Consider the following 15548-nt stretch of genomic DNA (forward strand, 5'->3'; position numbering starts at 1 on the left):
GTACTAGGCTATAAAACCTAATTATCTCAAACATTCACCCGGTAAGCCAACCAGCATACCATTTCAGGAATGCTAGTCTTGTCTCTGGTACCTTACTGCAATTCTCCATATGGTCACAATCCTTGTCTTCCACCTTTTTTTGCTTTTCTATTTCCCCTTTGTCCATACACACTTGAATCTAATGAACTTTACCCAAGCTTTTGTTCACAAGGACAGAATAAATTAATCTATTAAACAGGGGTGCAAATAAATTAATCTAATACACAAGGGCACAAACAATCAAGAGAATATGTAACTTTTAAAGTAAGATACCTACCCTTTCTGAATCTCTTATTGGGTTCCCAAATCAGATGACTACACTTGTTTGTCCCTTCTCTTCACACACTAAATCTCATATAATTAGAGCATTGCCATCACTCAGTGGCAGAGTTGTATTGATATATTCACATACTTTCCCACTCTGAAAGGACTTCAATTGATCCTGTTTACAAGTGAAACAGCTCATCTCCATAGGTCACAAAACACTCTTTGTTGCTGTTATTGTGGTTTTTTTTTTTTTTTTTGTTCATTCATTTTCAGTCATGACCTAATTTGTGGCTTTCTTAGCAAAGATACTGAAGTGGTTTCCTGTTTTCTTCTCCAACTCATTTTACATATGAGGAAACTGAGGCAAACAGGGTTAAGTACCTTGCTCAGGATCACACAGCTAATAAGTATTTGAGGCCAGACTGGAACTCAGAAAGATGAGTCTTCTGTACTCCAGGTCTAGCACTCTAGCCACTGTACCAGCTAAGGAAAAAAAACCCCTTCTTTATCATAAAGATCATTTATCAAAATCACATATGTAAAGGGAAGTTCTTTCCAGAGTATGACCACAGCGAACTGCACCATCCTAATGACAGAGAAGAAAACCTCAAGGTAGATCCTTCTCTCTATTCTTTCTATTTCATTGTTAGAAACATGTACTGAAACATGTACAAAAAGAAGTCAATACTCAAAGGAAATATAACTCACTTTTAGAGAATGCTAGTAAATGGAGGTAATAGGTAAGATCTCATATAGAAAGTGATACTTGACTTGACTTGAAAAAGAGTATGGGACTCCAAGAGGGAAATCAGAGAAGAGAGTTCATTCCAATCAATCAACAAGTATCTGATCCATGGACAGTATATTTCCAGGCATATGGAAAAGCCCAGAAATAGGAGATAAAATTTGTGTATGGGCAACAATTAGTCAAACTTAGCTAGACTATACATTAAATGAAAAGGAGTGAAATCAGCTCCCAAAAGAAAGTTAGAATCAGATTATGAAGGGCTTTAAAGGCATACAGGGCTATTTGTAATTTTATCAGAAATAATCTAAAGCTTTTTGTTTCTTGAGCAGAGGGCTTTACACAGTTAGGACTTACATTTTCATGTGATTTGGGAATGCCATTTTAGCATTTATGTAGAAGGTGGATTAGAAAGAGGGAGATCAGTTAGAATGAAGGGAAATCAGATAGGAGGTTGTTAAAATAGTCCAGGCAAGAGGTGATAAAAGTCTGAATAGGATTGTTTCAGTATGAATGGAAACTGGGGAATAGATGTGAGAAATAGTGTGGCAAAATTACCAAGACTAGTAATTGGCTGGCTGTGGGTAATGAGGGAGAATGATGAGACAAACACAACTCAGATTACCAACTTACTCTTCTCATCTCTGCCCATTGGCTTTTTCCTATCTTCCTTCAAGTTCTAGATGAAATCTTATCATATTTGAGAAACGTTTCCTGATTCTCCTTTTTGTTAGAGTCTTCTCTCTGTTTACTATCTCCTATTTATTCTCTTGGTAACTTGTTTGTACACAGTTTTGTTTCAGCATGTTTCCCCTAATAGATGGTAAGCTCCTCAAGTGCAGGCACTGTCTTTTCTTTTTGCCTGTATTTTCAGTGCTTGGTGTAGTGACTGATATTTCTTGTATCAGTACAGATATTTCATATATCCTTATGGATTGACTGTCACACTTGTAATCTCTTTCCCAAATGTCTCATCCCTTCTCTCTTTAAGCATGCAGCACATTCTAGTGACAAGATCACCTTAATTTTTTCCCTTTAATACTCCTTGCCCAAATGTTCCTGTGGTGTTCTGTTTCCTGCCCAACATTCAGAATGCTTTCTGTGTTCCTTCTGTCCTTTTAATTTATAACCCTGTGAATCTCCTGAAGTGTGAAACTGTTATCCCTTTTGACAAGTCTTCGTTGGGGGGAGTGGATCTCAGTTATATCATGGCTGTAAGCTCTAGGAAAAACAACAAATTTCTCTTATGATGAACATGCTAACAAAACACCTGCTTCATAATACTTCTTTTACTGGAGTGTCACCATTCACTGCTGACGTGCTCTTTTCCCCTCTAAGTTTTCTGGGATAAAATCAACTGACAACCTCTGTGAAAGTATCTTATCATTCCTCAGAGGTAATTCAGCTTCCTCTTTGTCTCAAAGTATATGAATGTCTTTTTAGCAGCGGACTACAAAGTGCTTCCCCCCCCTCCTCCTCTTCCTTTTTATTTTTATTTTTTAGTTATTGTTCTATTGTCCAGTCTTCTGAAATAATTTGTTTCCCCATTGCCATTTAGAATGTGGAGAGGTAGTCCTGTCCTTTCACTTTACCTTCTAGGAGATCAACCTGCTTTTTGAACATAGCAGTCACTTTAATAATAATAACTAATAATAATAAAAACATTTATATAGTGCTTGTGATGGGCTTAGGCATTGTGCTAAGCACTTTACAATTATTATCTCATTTGATTCTCATAGCAACCCTGAGAGATATTATCATCCCCATTTAAGAGATGAGGCAAATAAAGGGTAAGTGACCTGGCTAGGGTCTGAGACTGAATTTGAACTCAGGGTTTGCTGTCTCTAAGTCAGCATCCACTGTATCATATCACTGCCATTATGCAATGAAGGTGGGTATAAGCACTGCACAGTATACCCTTGATAAATGTTTGCTGTGCCAATAATTGACCCTCAATTCAAATCATTGCAGATTTTTTCCAACTCTTCTTATTAAGATCTTCAAATTTATTTTTCAAACTGTTTGCTGATTTTTCCAATTTACTTTCTAGCTCCTTAAGATGTGTATAAGCCAGAAATGAACTGATATTTAGCATCCAGCTATCAAAAAATCCCAAACATTTTAAGTTTAATCAACTTTATTAACATTTTCTCAATTGCTTTTTTAAAGTGTAGATAATCAACAAAACAATAAACCAGTCCCTAATTTATATCAAGTTGTAAATATTCTCACTGAAAATTTAACAATTTATTCTTCCTAGTGGATTGGAACTAGTCCATCACATTCCTCTACATTTCTTTTTTTGCCCCCCTTTGAACTGTCTGCCTCCCTTCAACTTCTTTTCCCTTCTCTGATTGTCTTTTGCTTTACATTCTAATTTGTTTTACTTACCATTTACCCTTTCTTACTTACTTTACCTTGTTGTTATTGAATTGTTTGTTTCTTTTGTGTCCCAACTCTTTGTGTTTTCTTGACAAAGATATTGAAATGGTTTGCCATTTCATTTTCCAGCTCGTTTGACAGATGAGGAAACCAAGACAAATGGAGTTACATGTCTTACTCAGGATCACTCAACTAGCAAGAGTCTAAAGCTAGATTTGGATGCAGGAAGATGAGTCTTCTGACTCTAGACCTGGATCTCTATCCTCTGCTCCACTTAGCTACTTCCCTTACTTTCTCCTTTCCCTACTCCTTGAGTTCTTCTCTGTAGGACTTTTCTCCCCAATCCTTTTCCTCCTTCAGATTAAGCAATCAATAAACATTTGTTAAGTTGTTTGAGTTCTGGCCAGTTCTCTTCCAGATAAAGTGGTTCTTCTTCTTCTCTTCATATTCTCCAAAGTTTCATCAAATATCCCAAATTCGATCTCTATCCTTTAAAGTCCTCTGAATCATGAATAATTTCTTTACTAGCTCAACTCCTTTATTCTCTTATCTCTTTTTCCAGACTCTAGAAGTAGAAAATGACTTTTTTGTTGTTTTTGTAGGGCAATGGAGTTAAGTGACTTGCCCAAGGTCACACGGCTAGGTAATTATTAAATTTCCGAAGTCAAATTTGAACTCAGGTCCTCTTAACTCTAGTAGAGTCAGTGCTTTATCCACTGAATTAGCTAGCTGCCCTGGCAAATGACTTTTGCAGAGACACTTTAGACTAGCTCTACTTAGAGTCTTTTTCAGAAGTTATTTACTAGAGTACCCAGATAGAAATCTTCTCTATGACATCCCAAAATTCAGCTTTGCTTAAAGACCTTCAATGAAGGAGAAACTGCTTTCTCATAAGGCACCCTATTCCACTTCAGGGAAACCCTGTTAGTATAGTGTATGTTAGTATGGCCATGTATACTTCTTTGGAAAGAGTTTATTGGTCCAAGATTTTGGTCACTGAGGATGTCTCTTTAACAAAGCAAAAAGTCATCATTAGAGGTGTGAATTCCTTTCCTTCTTCTTTGTCCTGAGTACAAAGTAATGATTATTGATTAATGATTGTTGATTCAGTCAGTTAATTTTATCTAAGCTACATTCTTGAGTTTAGCCTTTCAAAGAGCCTATACTTGAACACCGAAATATGAGAGAAGAGGAAGAAAAATCAAGAAAAGACTTATTTCCTTAAAGGACAATCCCAGGGAATAGAGCAAGAGTTAGAAATTCCTGGACCAGTACAGGAGCATCTGGATTTTGAGTCCTAAACAATGGCGTGGCAATGGTAGCAACACAGAGAAATTCCTAGACCAAGCCTCTTTGACTAATCAGAGGAGTTTGGAGTTCATTTTAAGACTGAATGGAGGAATTCCTGGATCAGGAAGAGGCAGAATCAAATTTGGCAAATACAAAGGGTTTAAGCCATGATATAGAGAAGAAAACCAGGACCTTGTCTTTCACTGGTACTGTGAGTTATGTATTATATATTTGAGAGTGAAGAATTGATCCTTTGTTGACCTGGAGTACTGGCTAATCTGGTATTGTAGTATAATAATGATGATGATAATGATAATAATTAATAATAAACATTTATATAGTACTTTAAGATTACAAAGTGATTTACAAATATTATCTCATTTTATCCTCAAAACAATTCCAGGATAAGAATATTATTATTAATCCTCATTTTATAGATGAGAAAACTGAGGCAGATAAAGGTTAAGTGACGTGCCTAAAGTCAGAAATTAGTTAATTTCTAAGACTGGATTTGCACTCTGGTCTTTCTGACACAGGAAGGGAATTTATCAACTTCATATAACTGCCTCACTAGGACATTCTGGAACAAACTATATAAATCCTGGTAGATATGGGGCTAACCAGAAGGAGGATTGCTTGATATTCTTGAATGCTTTTCTTTTTTGGAAGAAAAAAAGTTAGTACTAGAAGTTTAGAATATTGCATATATTTTTGGAAAATGCAAAGGTTTACCAAAGAGGGATAAGTACTGTACTGGCAATTTATGAAGTTAGATGCTAGTCTTTTATATTTTTGATCACATTGTTTAATAAAAGCCCTATGCTATAATAAATGCTTTGTTAATCTAAGTGCTTTCATGGGAACAAAATGCCCTTTTGCTTTTAGTGGGGGGGAGAGCTAGACACAAGTCAGATTCTGATGTTCCCTTGGGAAAAGCTCAGGCACACACCAAACATATAACTTTAAAGGACTTCCTCCAAATAAACCAGGTTCTTGTAAAACCTGTTCAGTGGTTACATTAGATAGATTTTCCTTATCAATAAAAGATTTTACTTCCAACCTTCCATAAACCCAACCCATAAACCCAATAATGAGAGTTTATGAATTCAAAGGTCAGTTATGTGTAGTCCTTGACATTTGATTGAACTTATTTTTATGCATTCTTCTAAGGGGGCATAGTAATGGTGCATGAGAACTCACATATCACTCTTGCCTGTCAGGGATCCCTAAGAATTGAGAACTCAGAAACATGAACAAAACTTGAGAGAAGAGTGTGTTCTGAATGGTATGTTGGTTTTATGCTTTATCTAGCAGTCATAATAAACAAGACTTTAGATTTTTCATTCCTAACTATCATATTCAAATATGCAAGTGGATATACAACCTCAATGATTTGTATATTTTCTCCAATTTGCAGATCTCTGCTCATCCATGCCTGCTCACCCTATGAGATTCTTGGCAAGCTGACAGCTATGTCCAACAGGAAAACCTTGAATCTTGTGGATTTATAATTTGCAGTTTCAAAAATTCATGATTCAGCCTGTCCAACTCTTCATAGGTGGTCCTACCGCCGGCTTCCCAAAATTACCCTATTGTCATCCTCATCTTCTGCTATTATTGGCTAGAGATGTCTGAAAATCTAGGAATACTCATGAAACAGCAGCCCTCTTTGAGTAAAAATCTTCTGAGAAGTAAAGTAAAAGTAGGGATAGTATTGGGTTCAAAAGTTCTTTTTTCAAATTCTAGATACTTTCCTTGCTGTGTGACTTGAAACAAATTACTGAATGTCAGTTAAGCCAAATCACTTTTTCATCCAACTCTCTCATCAATAAAATAAAAATGACAACATGTGTACTGCTTACCTTAAAAAATTATTAGGAGGAAAGTACTTTGGAGTATTCTAAATACCATAAATATGAGCCATTTTTACTTAGGAGAAAAACATAAGCAGCTGTTTGAGGCCTTTTTTTTAATTTTTGGAAATAAATTCTCTTTTGTGTATAAGTCATCATTATTGGTACATTATAATATGCATGGAATTCTCTGGGATCTCCAGAATTTATCCCCTGAAAATAAGAAGATTAAATGTGTCTTAGCAATCACATATGTCAAGTTGAAAATTTCTCAATAATTAATTTCAAATAAAAATTCTTGTGAATTCTTTTTTAAAAGAAAATAGGATTTCACTATTTTTCATGCTCAGGGAAAATATTATATGAAGATAGGTTGAACATTAAAAAAATTAGATCTGAGTTTGGAGAGCAGCTCATGAAAACTACTTTTCTAAGTTCAAAAATGACTTTACATAAAAAGGTAAAATAAATTGCTGATTTATTTTAAAATTAATTACTAATTTAATCACTGGAGCCACCACAAGATAGATGGAGTTGTTTGGATGTTGTGTTTGTTTCCTTCATTGCTAAAAATTGATTTTTTTTTTTGAAAACAGATTCCAGAACTTGCTTTGGTCCCGAAAGACATTTGTTGATGACATGAAAGTATATAACCACAGCTACATATACATGCCTGCTTTTTCCATGAAAACAGGGACAGAGCCATCTCTCCGGGTTTATTATACATTGGCAGACGTGGGGGCCAACCAAACAGTGCTTTTTGCCAATCCCAACTTTCTCAGAAGCATCGGAAAATTCTGGAAAAATAGAGGAATTCATGCTAAGCGCTTGTCTACAGGTCTCTTTCTTGTTAGTGCCGCCCTAGGCTTGTGTGAAGAAGTTACCATCTATGGCTTCTGGCCTTTCTCAGTGGATTTGCATGAACAATCTATTAGTCATCACTACTATGACAATGAGCTCCCTTATTCAGGTTTTCATGCTATGCCAGAGGAATTCCTTCAGCTTTGGTATCTTCATAAAATTGGAGTGTTAAAAATGCAGCTAGAACCATGTGAAGACCTCTCACTCCAACCCACTTCCTAAGGACTAAGGCAGAGGAAGTGAATGGTCCAATGCAACATTTTTAGTATTGTGTGTGAACATGCCGAAGGGAAAACACTCAGACTTATTTATAGATTTGCATAAATCACAAGAAAAAAGACACAAAATTGTGGTTTAAGCATTGATTTGGAGGTTTACCAGGAGATCATTCCTTCTGCAAAATATTTTGTAGTTTGCTCTGGATTTTTGACCAGTGAAACTTTGGAAGTCGATTCTTGGGAAAGAAACAAAGCAACCTTTGGCAAGTTCAAGTTCAGATTGTGCCATTCAATGAAGATCATGTTGACTTAGATTGAGGAACAGAAAAAGGAAATTTGGGAAATGGAAAGATGAAATTTCAATGGTGACTGACCAATAACATTGACTGTCGTATAGAATTCTAGCTGATTCAAAACTGGTATTTAGAATGGTAGTTTTTACAAGCATTATTTATTTTTGTCATTTGGAGTTATGTGGGGTGGGTGGGAGGGGGAAAATTGTGTGTGTATGTAAAACATTGTACTCTGTAACAACAATCCAAATTGCCAGTTTATTGTTGTGATTGTTTTTTTTTTTTTAATGCTGTGTCTGTAATCACTTTTTTCCCCCCTTCAAATGATGGGTTGCTCTTTTACCAATTACTTAGACAATGTGAAATCCTGGTAAATTGGAACTATATAGGTAACCAGCCTGGGTATCTAGATTCCATCTCCTCTTTCTTTTCTGCTTCTCTCTCAGTTATCTGAAAAATTCAGGTAATAGCTACAACTTTTAAATTATACAATTGTGTTCATGTTAACCAGTTGTTATTTTGTTAGTATAATGAGACTACATATATAAATGTAGTTTTTTCTAAATTTATTATACTCTTGTTCAGAATTTGGTATTTAGATATATATTAAATTCTCTGGGATCAGAGCAGTATTTAAGTTTAGTATTTCCCTAGGAATATAATCTATAATGCAAGATAGACAGTCATCTTCTTCCTAGACATACATACTCATCCCTTCATACACAAAATTGCCAGTTTTTAGGGTCAAAATTTATAACCAATGATGGATTTCAACAAAATCCATCATGTGCTAGCTTTTCACACTCTAGTGCTCAGATCATCATAGCTAACTGGCTCTTTTCCATTTTACTGTTATCCCTTCTCTGTCATGGCTGGGTCAGCTGAAGAAATTAAATGAGAATTTTCTGGGAGTTTTGTGGAAGCTGTAAACAACATGTAAAGGCTAGGAGACAATACAGAAAAAAATTTAGAAAGTCAGAAATGCCTAAGATATGTGTATTGTATTGTACTGCATATTTTATCTTTTAATACCATAATAGTTCAGAAATCTCTGGTACAAAGAGAGGGCCAAAAATTTTCCAGATTGAGGGGGTCTCTACACCACTAAATTATAATGAATCCAATTCCTAAGCCAATTCTAAGAAAGGAATCCAATTTCTAAGCCAAAAAAAAAAATTACCTAGAGTAATAACAGACCTCTTCATCCATGTACACTATCACTTGCATGGCTATTGCTGCTCTGAGTCACACAAAGCTTCCCATGAAAAAGTCTGTGGTTGAAGAGGCTCTGGGGTTTACCAGCAAACTTATTCTATTTGTTTTGATAGGGAGTAATGGCATTCATTATGGAATAAGAGAGATTTGAACCATTTAAAGGAATACCCATAGAGGCACAGTGGAATTATCAATTTTTTCATATAAAACCCACAACAAATAAAATTTAAATGACAAGAACTAAAATGCCCAGATCAAATATTTTAATGAATAAAATTTTTGAATAAATTATGGTTTTGTTAATCTATGTCATCAACAAATATGAGATAGTTTTAAAGTAGAAAGAATGGGATAGCCAAAAAAGAGAAATAGATCATAAAAAATGTAGTTGGTTATCTTAATCCACTCTACAGTTGTTAGCAATTTTGGACCCTGTATGGCAGTATATTGTTGCAAAACTTAATTCTGTTAAGCTTCAGTAAATGTCCAACACATACATCAACCTGAATATAAAATATGTCTATATCTTTATCTATATCTACATATCTCTATAAAAACTTTTTCAGACTACAAACTGCTCAGTAATTACCATTTGTAAACATATGTCTAAGTATATATATATATGTATGTATATATATATATATATATCACTAAAATATAAGTATTAAAAACAGAGAAATACATCCAAAAGTTCTATGTTGTATGTATCCAAATTACTGGCTCGATTTAAAAAAAGCCATATCAGTTGATTGTTTAGAATCTGTCCATCTGATAATTTATTCTCCAGTATTAAAAATCTCAGAAAATGTTACCTTTTTTTACATAATTTCCAGTTCTGATTTATTATGAATACATGCAATGCTATACTAGGGGGTTGTGTACTCCTATCTGTGCTTCATGGACTCCAGAGGGCAAAAGAAACACTTTTGAAAACTTTGTTACATATATGCTAACATATTAAATACATTATATATACATATATGTATCTATAAAGTATTAAAGTTGAATTCTATGGATTATTTGTTGAATTAGTCCACTTTAGAGTCATACTTCTTACACAGATCCTTACCAAGGACTTATGTTGCCTTCTTTCTTAGTGCATAATGGAAATGTCAGCTCAATGATGATAAATGCTAAACTCCCAATCAAATAAGAACTATTTGCTTTTAAGAACTTTAAGAATATATCTTTTGCTTTGTATCATATTTGATCAATTAGATTTTATAGAATTATGTGTCCATCAGTCACAAGAAATTAGCTCCAAAACAAGAAAGAATTAGTAAAACAAAATTTCAGCACTTCTGATGGTTAAACAGTAGAGGATATAACCATTAAATATCAATTTGCTTTTTCAAGTTTAATTTTGAATCAAAAAATTGTACTTTATTTTTAATAGAGAAGGAAAATAAGAGTGTAGTATGACTTTTATTTTTCTTTAAAATCATCTAGAAATATACAAGTTTGCAAATAGTCATCGTTATATATAGTTAAAGGATTATTCATCATATGAGCTTTGCATTTGGCATGTTGATAATGCATATAAAATGTAATTTTCACACTAGAATCCATTTCCATATACTCAGCTTTCAATTATCTATGTAATGCAAGGATGTTGAAATAACTTACGTTTGGCTTTGGAATAGATAATAATATTTCCAAACTACATAGCATTTTGGTCCATTTGATCATCCCAAGCTGAATAAACTGAGACAGAATGGTTAAAGTGACTTCACCAGGGTCTCAAACACTGGTCTTCTGACTCCAGTATACAATGCTATCTCCAGTTTAAAGGAATTCTTTATTCATGTTTTTTCTTCAACTAACTTAAAATGTCATTTTCCAGATTTTCAAGTGATAAAGCCTAGGAGAGTGTCCAGTTCACTGATGCTAAATAAATTGAAATTGTTTTTTGAAATTCAAAATTTACCACAAAAATTCCAAAGAGTACATGATCTATATAATTACTTGAGATTACACTGCACTTGAAAAACACCATATCATTCAATAATTTCTTATTGTCGAGAACTATGAAATTTCATAATTTAAAAGCCTATTATTCACCTGTTTCTTTCATTGAGGAGTAATTATCTACAGTCTGGTTTTCTATATGTAAGCATACTGAATTTTGTGATTTTTAGTTGTCATATACCATGCTTATCCAGACAATGTATTTCTGAGGAAAGTTAATGCTATTACAAATATTAGAAATTCCTCTAATTGTACCCAATAGTGCAATCATGTCAGAAACATTTATCAAGAACCTGTTATATAAGCTAGAGGAATGAGAATATATATATACATATATATGAATATATATATATATGGAATATATTTGTGTATGTGTGTATAATATACTTCTTCACACACATATGTATGTATTTGTGTGGACATGTGCCCAATTGATATATTCATGATTATATGATTTTCCACCATGCATTAAACCAAAAACATTGAGTAGGGTCCATCATAAATAGGATAACAGGGATGACAGTATCTACAAGGGTTTTTGTGAGAATTGGAGAAGGGGTGTAATTTCATTTTCTACCCATTTAAATGTGAAACTATTACCTATAATCTCTGACTAATAGAAGAGTCATAATTTTGGACAGATATAATTTGGGCAGGAGTTTGACTTGGAAATTCCAGGAGGTGAGATGGGCAGGAAAATGAAGACTTTATCTTCCACTGGAATTTGATGTCTGAAATATTTAGGTTTTTTTTCATAATTAACCTGTGACCTAAGTTGATGGTTCATCCAGTTGGATTTTCTTACTCATTACATTTTGTGAAGGTGTGGTCATTACATTTATTTCTATACAGCCTCCATGAAAGTACTGGGGACTGGCCCCAAAAGATTCTACAGTACAGGAGTAAGGGATGATGGGTGTGAGGTCATATTATGAAAAGATGCTTAGCATTAAGAAATTCCACTCAAGAAATTCAATGCAAATTTTATAATTGTGTATTTGTTACTATCTCATCTCCTAAAATTAGAAAGTAGACAAGTAATATATAACTGTGTGCTATTACCTGAAGACTGGCATTGCCATTTGATCAGGGGTAACTCTCATAATATCATATTCATAGGAACGCAATACAATCATTTGATTACCATTACCACAAAACCCCCCAACAAAGTTCATTTCACATTTACAAATGTTCTACAGGTTTATTATATCATTCCTCCTTAAGGTAAAATAATGTCTTCTTCCATTCTTCTCTGATTTATGAAGAGGAAGAGGTCACTGTGACATGACTAACCTGTATTGTTTATATACAGATGATTGTCTTAAAGTAATATATGTTTGTTGAATAAAATTGGAGTATGTACTATGATCTTTTTTAAAGCTTAGATGAAAAATTGTGTTTTCCTAATGTTAATTGATTGCCTACCTCTTTTTGTGCTGTTATTGAAATGCATATTATGCAAAGATTGTTGCTGCCTTTGCTTTCCTTCTTGAAATTGGTGTTGGGGTTGGGGATGGGAAAAAGAAAGTAATAAATAACTATCTGGGGTTTTAGATATATCATCCACATTGAGTGTATATATCATCCACATTTAACAGTGATCTCATTCCTTTCTCAAGATTCCAGAATGATTCATGATAAATTCATATATTTCCAAATGCAGAAAAAAAAACTGGAGTGACACATAATACTATTATCCTTTCAGGTCTCCTCCAAAATGTTGCATTCATTTTGATGATATCATAAACTTTGTAATCACTCACATTCACTAAATCAAAATTGTTGACTCTTCCCTCTCCTTTACTTCTATTTTTCATTTCCAATTAGTTGCCAAGTTATGCTTTCTACCTCCAAATTTCTTACATCCATCATCTCTTTGTTTTCAAATAACTGAGCCCTAATTCAGATTTGATCTAATGCAATAGTCTCATAATTAATCTCCTTACTTTTACTCTTCTCCCTTTCTCTAATTCATCCTCCACACAACTAAAAAATAAAACAAGTATAGGTTATGAGCAATAGAGTTAGACCTAGAAGACCTTCTACACTTTCTCATTCTATTTCCAGGTATTTCTGGTATTCCAAGCCATCTGTGGCCTGGCTTCAACTTAACCATTCCAAATTTATTTCACTTAGCTTCCCTTCACACACTCAACATTTCTGCTAAACTGCTTTGCTAGTTATTTAAAATTCCCTTACAAATCTCTGTGCTTGGGCATAAACTTTCACTTATGTCTGAATAACAATCCCTACCCACCCTCCACCCTCAACCTCATTTAGACTCCTTCAAGGCTTACTTTAGATATCACCATATGACGCCTTTTCTTATTCTTTAGTATTCTCTTCATTCTCCAATTGCCTTGTATTTGTTTATCTGACCTTTAGAATATGATATGAGCTCCTTGAACCACAGAGTTTTTATTATTATTATTTGTTGTTAAGGTTTTTTTTGACCTTTCTTGTATCCAGACAGCTCAGCATACTCTAAATCTTTAAATGCTTGTTGACTGACTGAATACTGCAACACAATGTTAATTCCTTGAAAGTAGCAACTGTTTTATTTTTTCCCCTTGACATAGTGTCTTACATATGGCAATTATTTAATAGTTTTTGTTGAATTAAGTGAAATGGAGAATTGAGATAATCTCTCACATAAACAAAGAAACACAATCCGTTTTTTACCTCTTGATGTATTGGGAGATAATACTTTTGAAGGACTTGAATCATCTAATTCATTGCCCTATTCTGTTCTCTACTTTATTTAATATATATATATATATGTATATATATATATATATATATATATATGTGTGTGTGTGTGTGTGTGTGTGTGTGTGTTATATACATAAATAGAGGAACAATTTTTATGTAAATTTATATTAGTAGTAAAATAAGACTGAAAAAATAAATTAAAACCCCTGCTACAACAAAGAAAATCATAATGGTTCAGAATAAAAATTCACTATTTTAAACAAGCACACCATTAAATAAATATTATACACTATAATACATATATATCAACAGGGAGAAAGCCTGGGTCCCCAGATAATAATAGTTAAATTACATAGGATAGATGAGATGATGATAATTGAACTGGTGGATTGGTTGTTTACCTTTGTTCTTGAAGAGGATCAGTTGAGTACAGAAAGAATGAAGAGTAAACGAAAGAGGACAGTATTTCTGTCTACATTTGATCCAGGTAATCCTTGATTTACATTTATACCCATAAAGAAAATTGAGGCAAAGATTACATTCTTTTTTCAGATCCTAGCTAACCTTACATTGACTTTTCATGATTTCCTCATTTATGTACCAAGGCCAAACTAATCCCTTTTTTTTGAGGAATGGTGGTGGTCAAGAAGATTTATTTCATTGCTATGGGCAACTTCTGGTTAGGATAGCTCCTCCCCCCAATGAATATTTGAAGAACATTCTGTAACATATTCTTAGAGAGTTGTCTTGGAGGGGTGGGGTGAAGATGAGGAGGGGGCACATTGAGAAGTTAAATGGCTTACCAAAAGTTACTCATTATTTGCTAAGAGCAGGATTTAACACACCAGGTTTTATTGATTCTGAGGAGAGCTCTTTATCCCATTCTCCATAATGCAGTTGTGACAGTAGTCACTGGCAATCCATAAAATGGATAATTAAGCAATTGCTCTGTAAATTTGCCTGAAGCAAGTATTATATATAAATGAAGTGTTGCTTAGAGCTTTGGATGCTCTAATATTGTAAAAATATTTTGTAAAAATATTTTGAAATTCTAAGAAGTCCTAACTGGACAAGCAGTTATAACAAAATATCTAGATTAAGCAAACTGTTGTATATTACTGGTCCCAGAGTTCTTCATACTTATAGCAATACTCTATAGTTTTTGCTTCTTCCAGAAGGGGAATGAATTTATTAAACTAAAGGCAATCCCCTTCTCATTCAAATAACTCTTCCCTACCACCATCAAATAACTTCCAGTGATAGCATAAAGTCAAAATCTCTTATTACCCATATCATGACTTTATTGCCTTGCCACTCCTTCAGATTCAGGAAACAAATACAATATCCTCTTCTCTCTTCTCGATACAATGCACAGGAAATCTTCCTTGTCTTATTAACTGTGTCATTTGTACCTTTATCTAAGGTATTAATCAGAACTATTAAACAGTCCCAAACTGATTTGGAACTATTATTTGGGTCTAGCAATTTAACCAGTTCAAATCCACCTAACTCTTACACTTTCTAACCTAAATCTCTGCATATTTTCTGCAAAAATAACACGAAATGGACATAACATTTTTTCATTACTACACAGTAGAGTTCCTTGGATGAAGAAAGGTATTATTTGGAAATGATGGCAGGTTTTTTTTATCCTTAATATTTTTTATTTATTTCATTAAACACTTCCCAATCACCTGTAAAAAAT

The 15548-nt window shown here is 33.7% G+C and overlaps 1 protein-coding gene across 1 annotated transcript in view; it reads left to right on the forward strand.

Moving 5' to 3' along the window:
• ST8SIA1 (ST8 alpha-N-acetyl-neuraminide alpha-2,8-sialyltransferase 1) overlaps positions 1-8129 on the forward strand; it is a 118461-nt gene extending 110332 nt beyond the window's left edge. Inside the window, exon 5 of the mRNA XM_074194288.1 lies at positions 7173-8129. Within this exon, the coding sequence (XP_074050389.1) occupies positions 7173-7659 (487 nt within the window). The 3' untranslated portion in view covers positions 7660-8129. The remainder of the gene's footprint in view (positions 1-7172) is intronic.
• Positions 8130-15548: the final 7419 nt, after the last annotated feature.

Source organism: Macrotis lagotis, chromosome 7 (genome assembly GCF_037893015.1).
Source record: "Macrotis lagotis isolate mMagLag1 chromosome 7, bilby.v1.9.chrom.fasta, whole genome shotgun sequence".
Taxonomy (NCBI): Eukaryota; Metazoa; Chordata; class Mammalia; order Peramelemorphia; family Peramelidae; genus Macrotis; species Macrotis lagotis.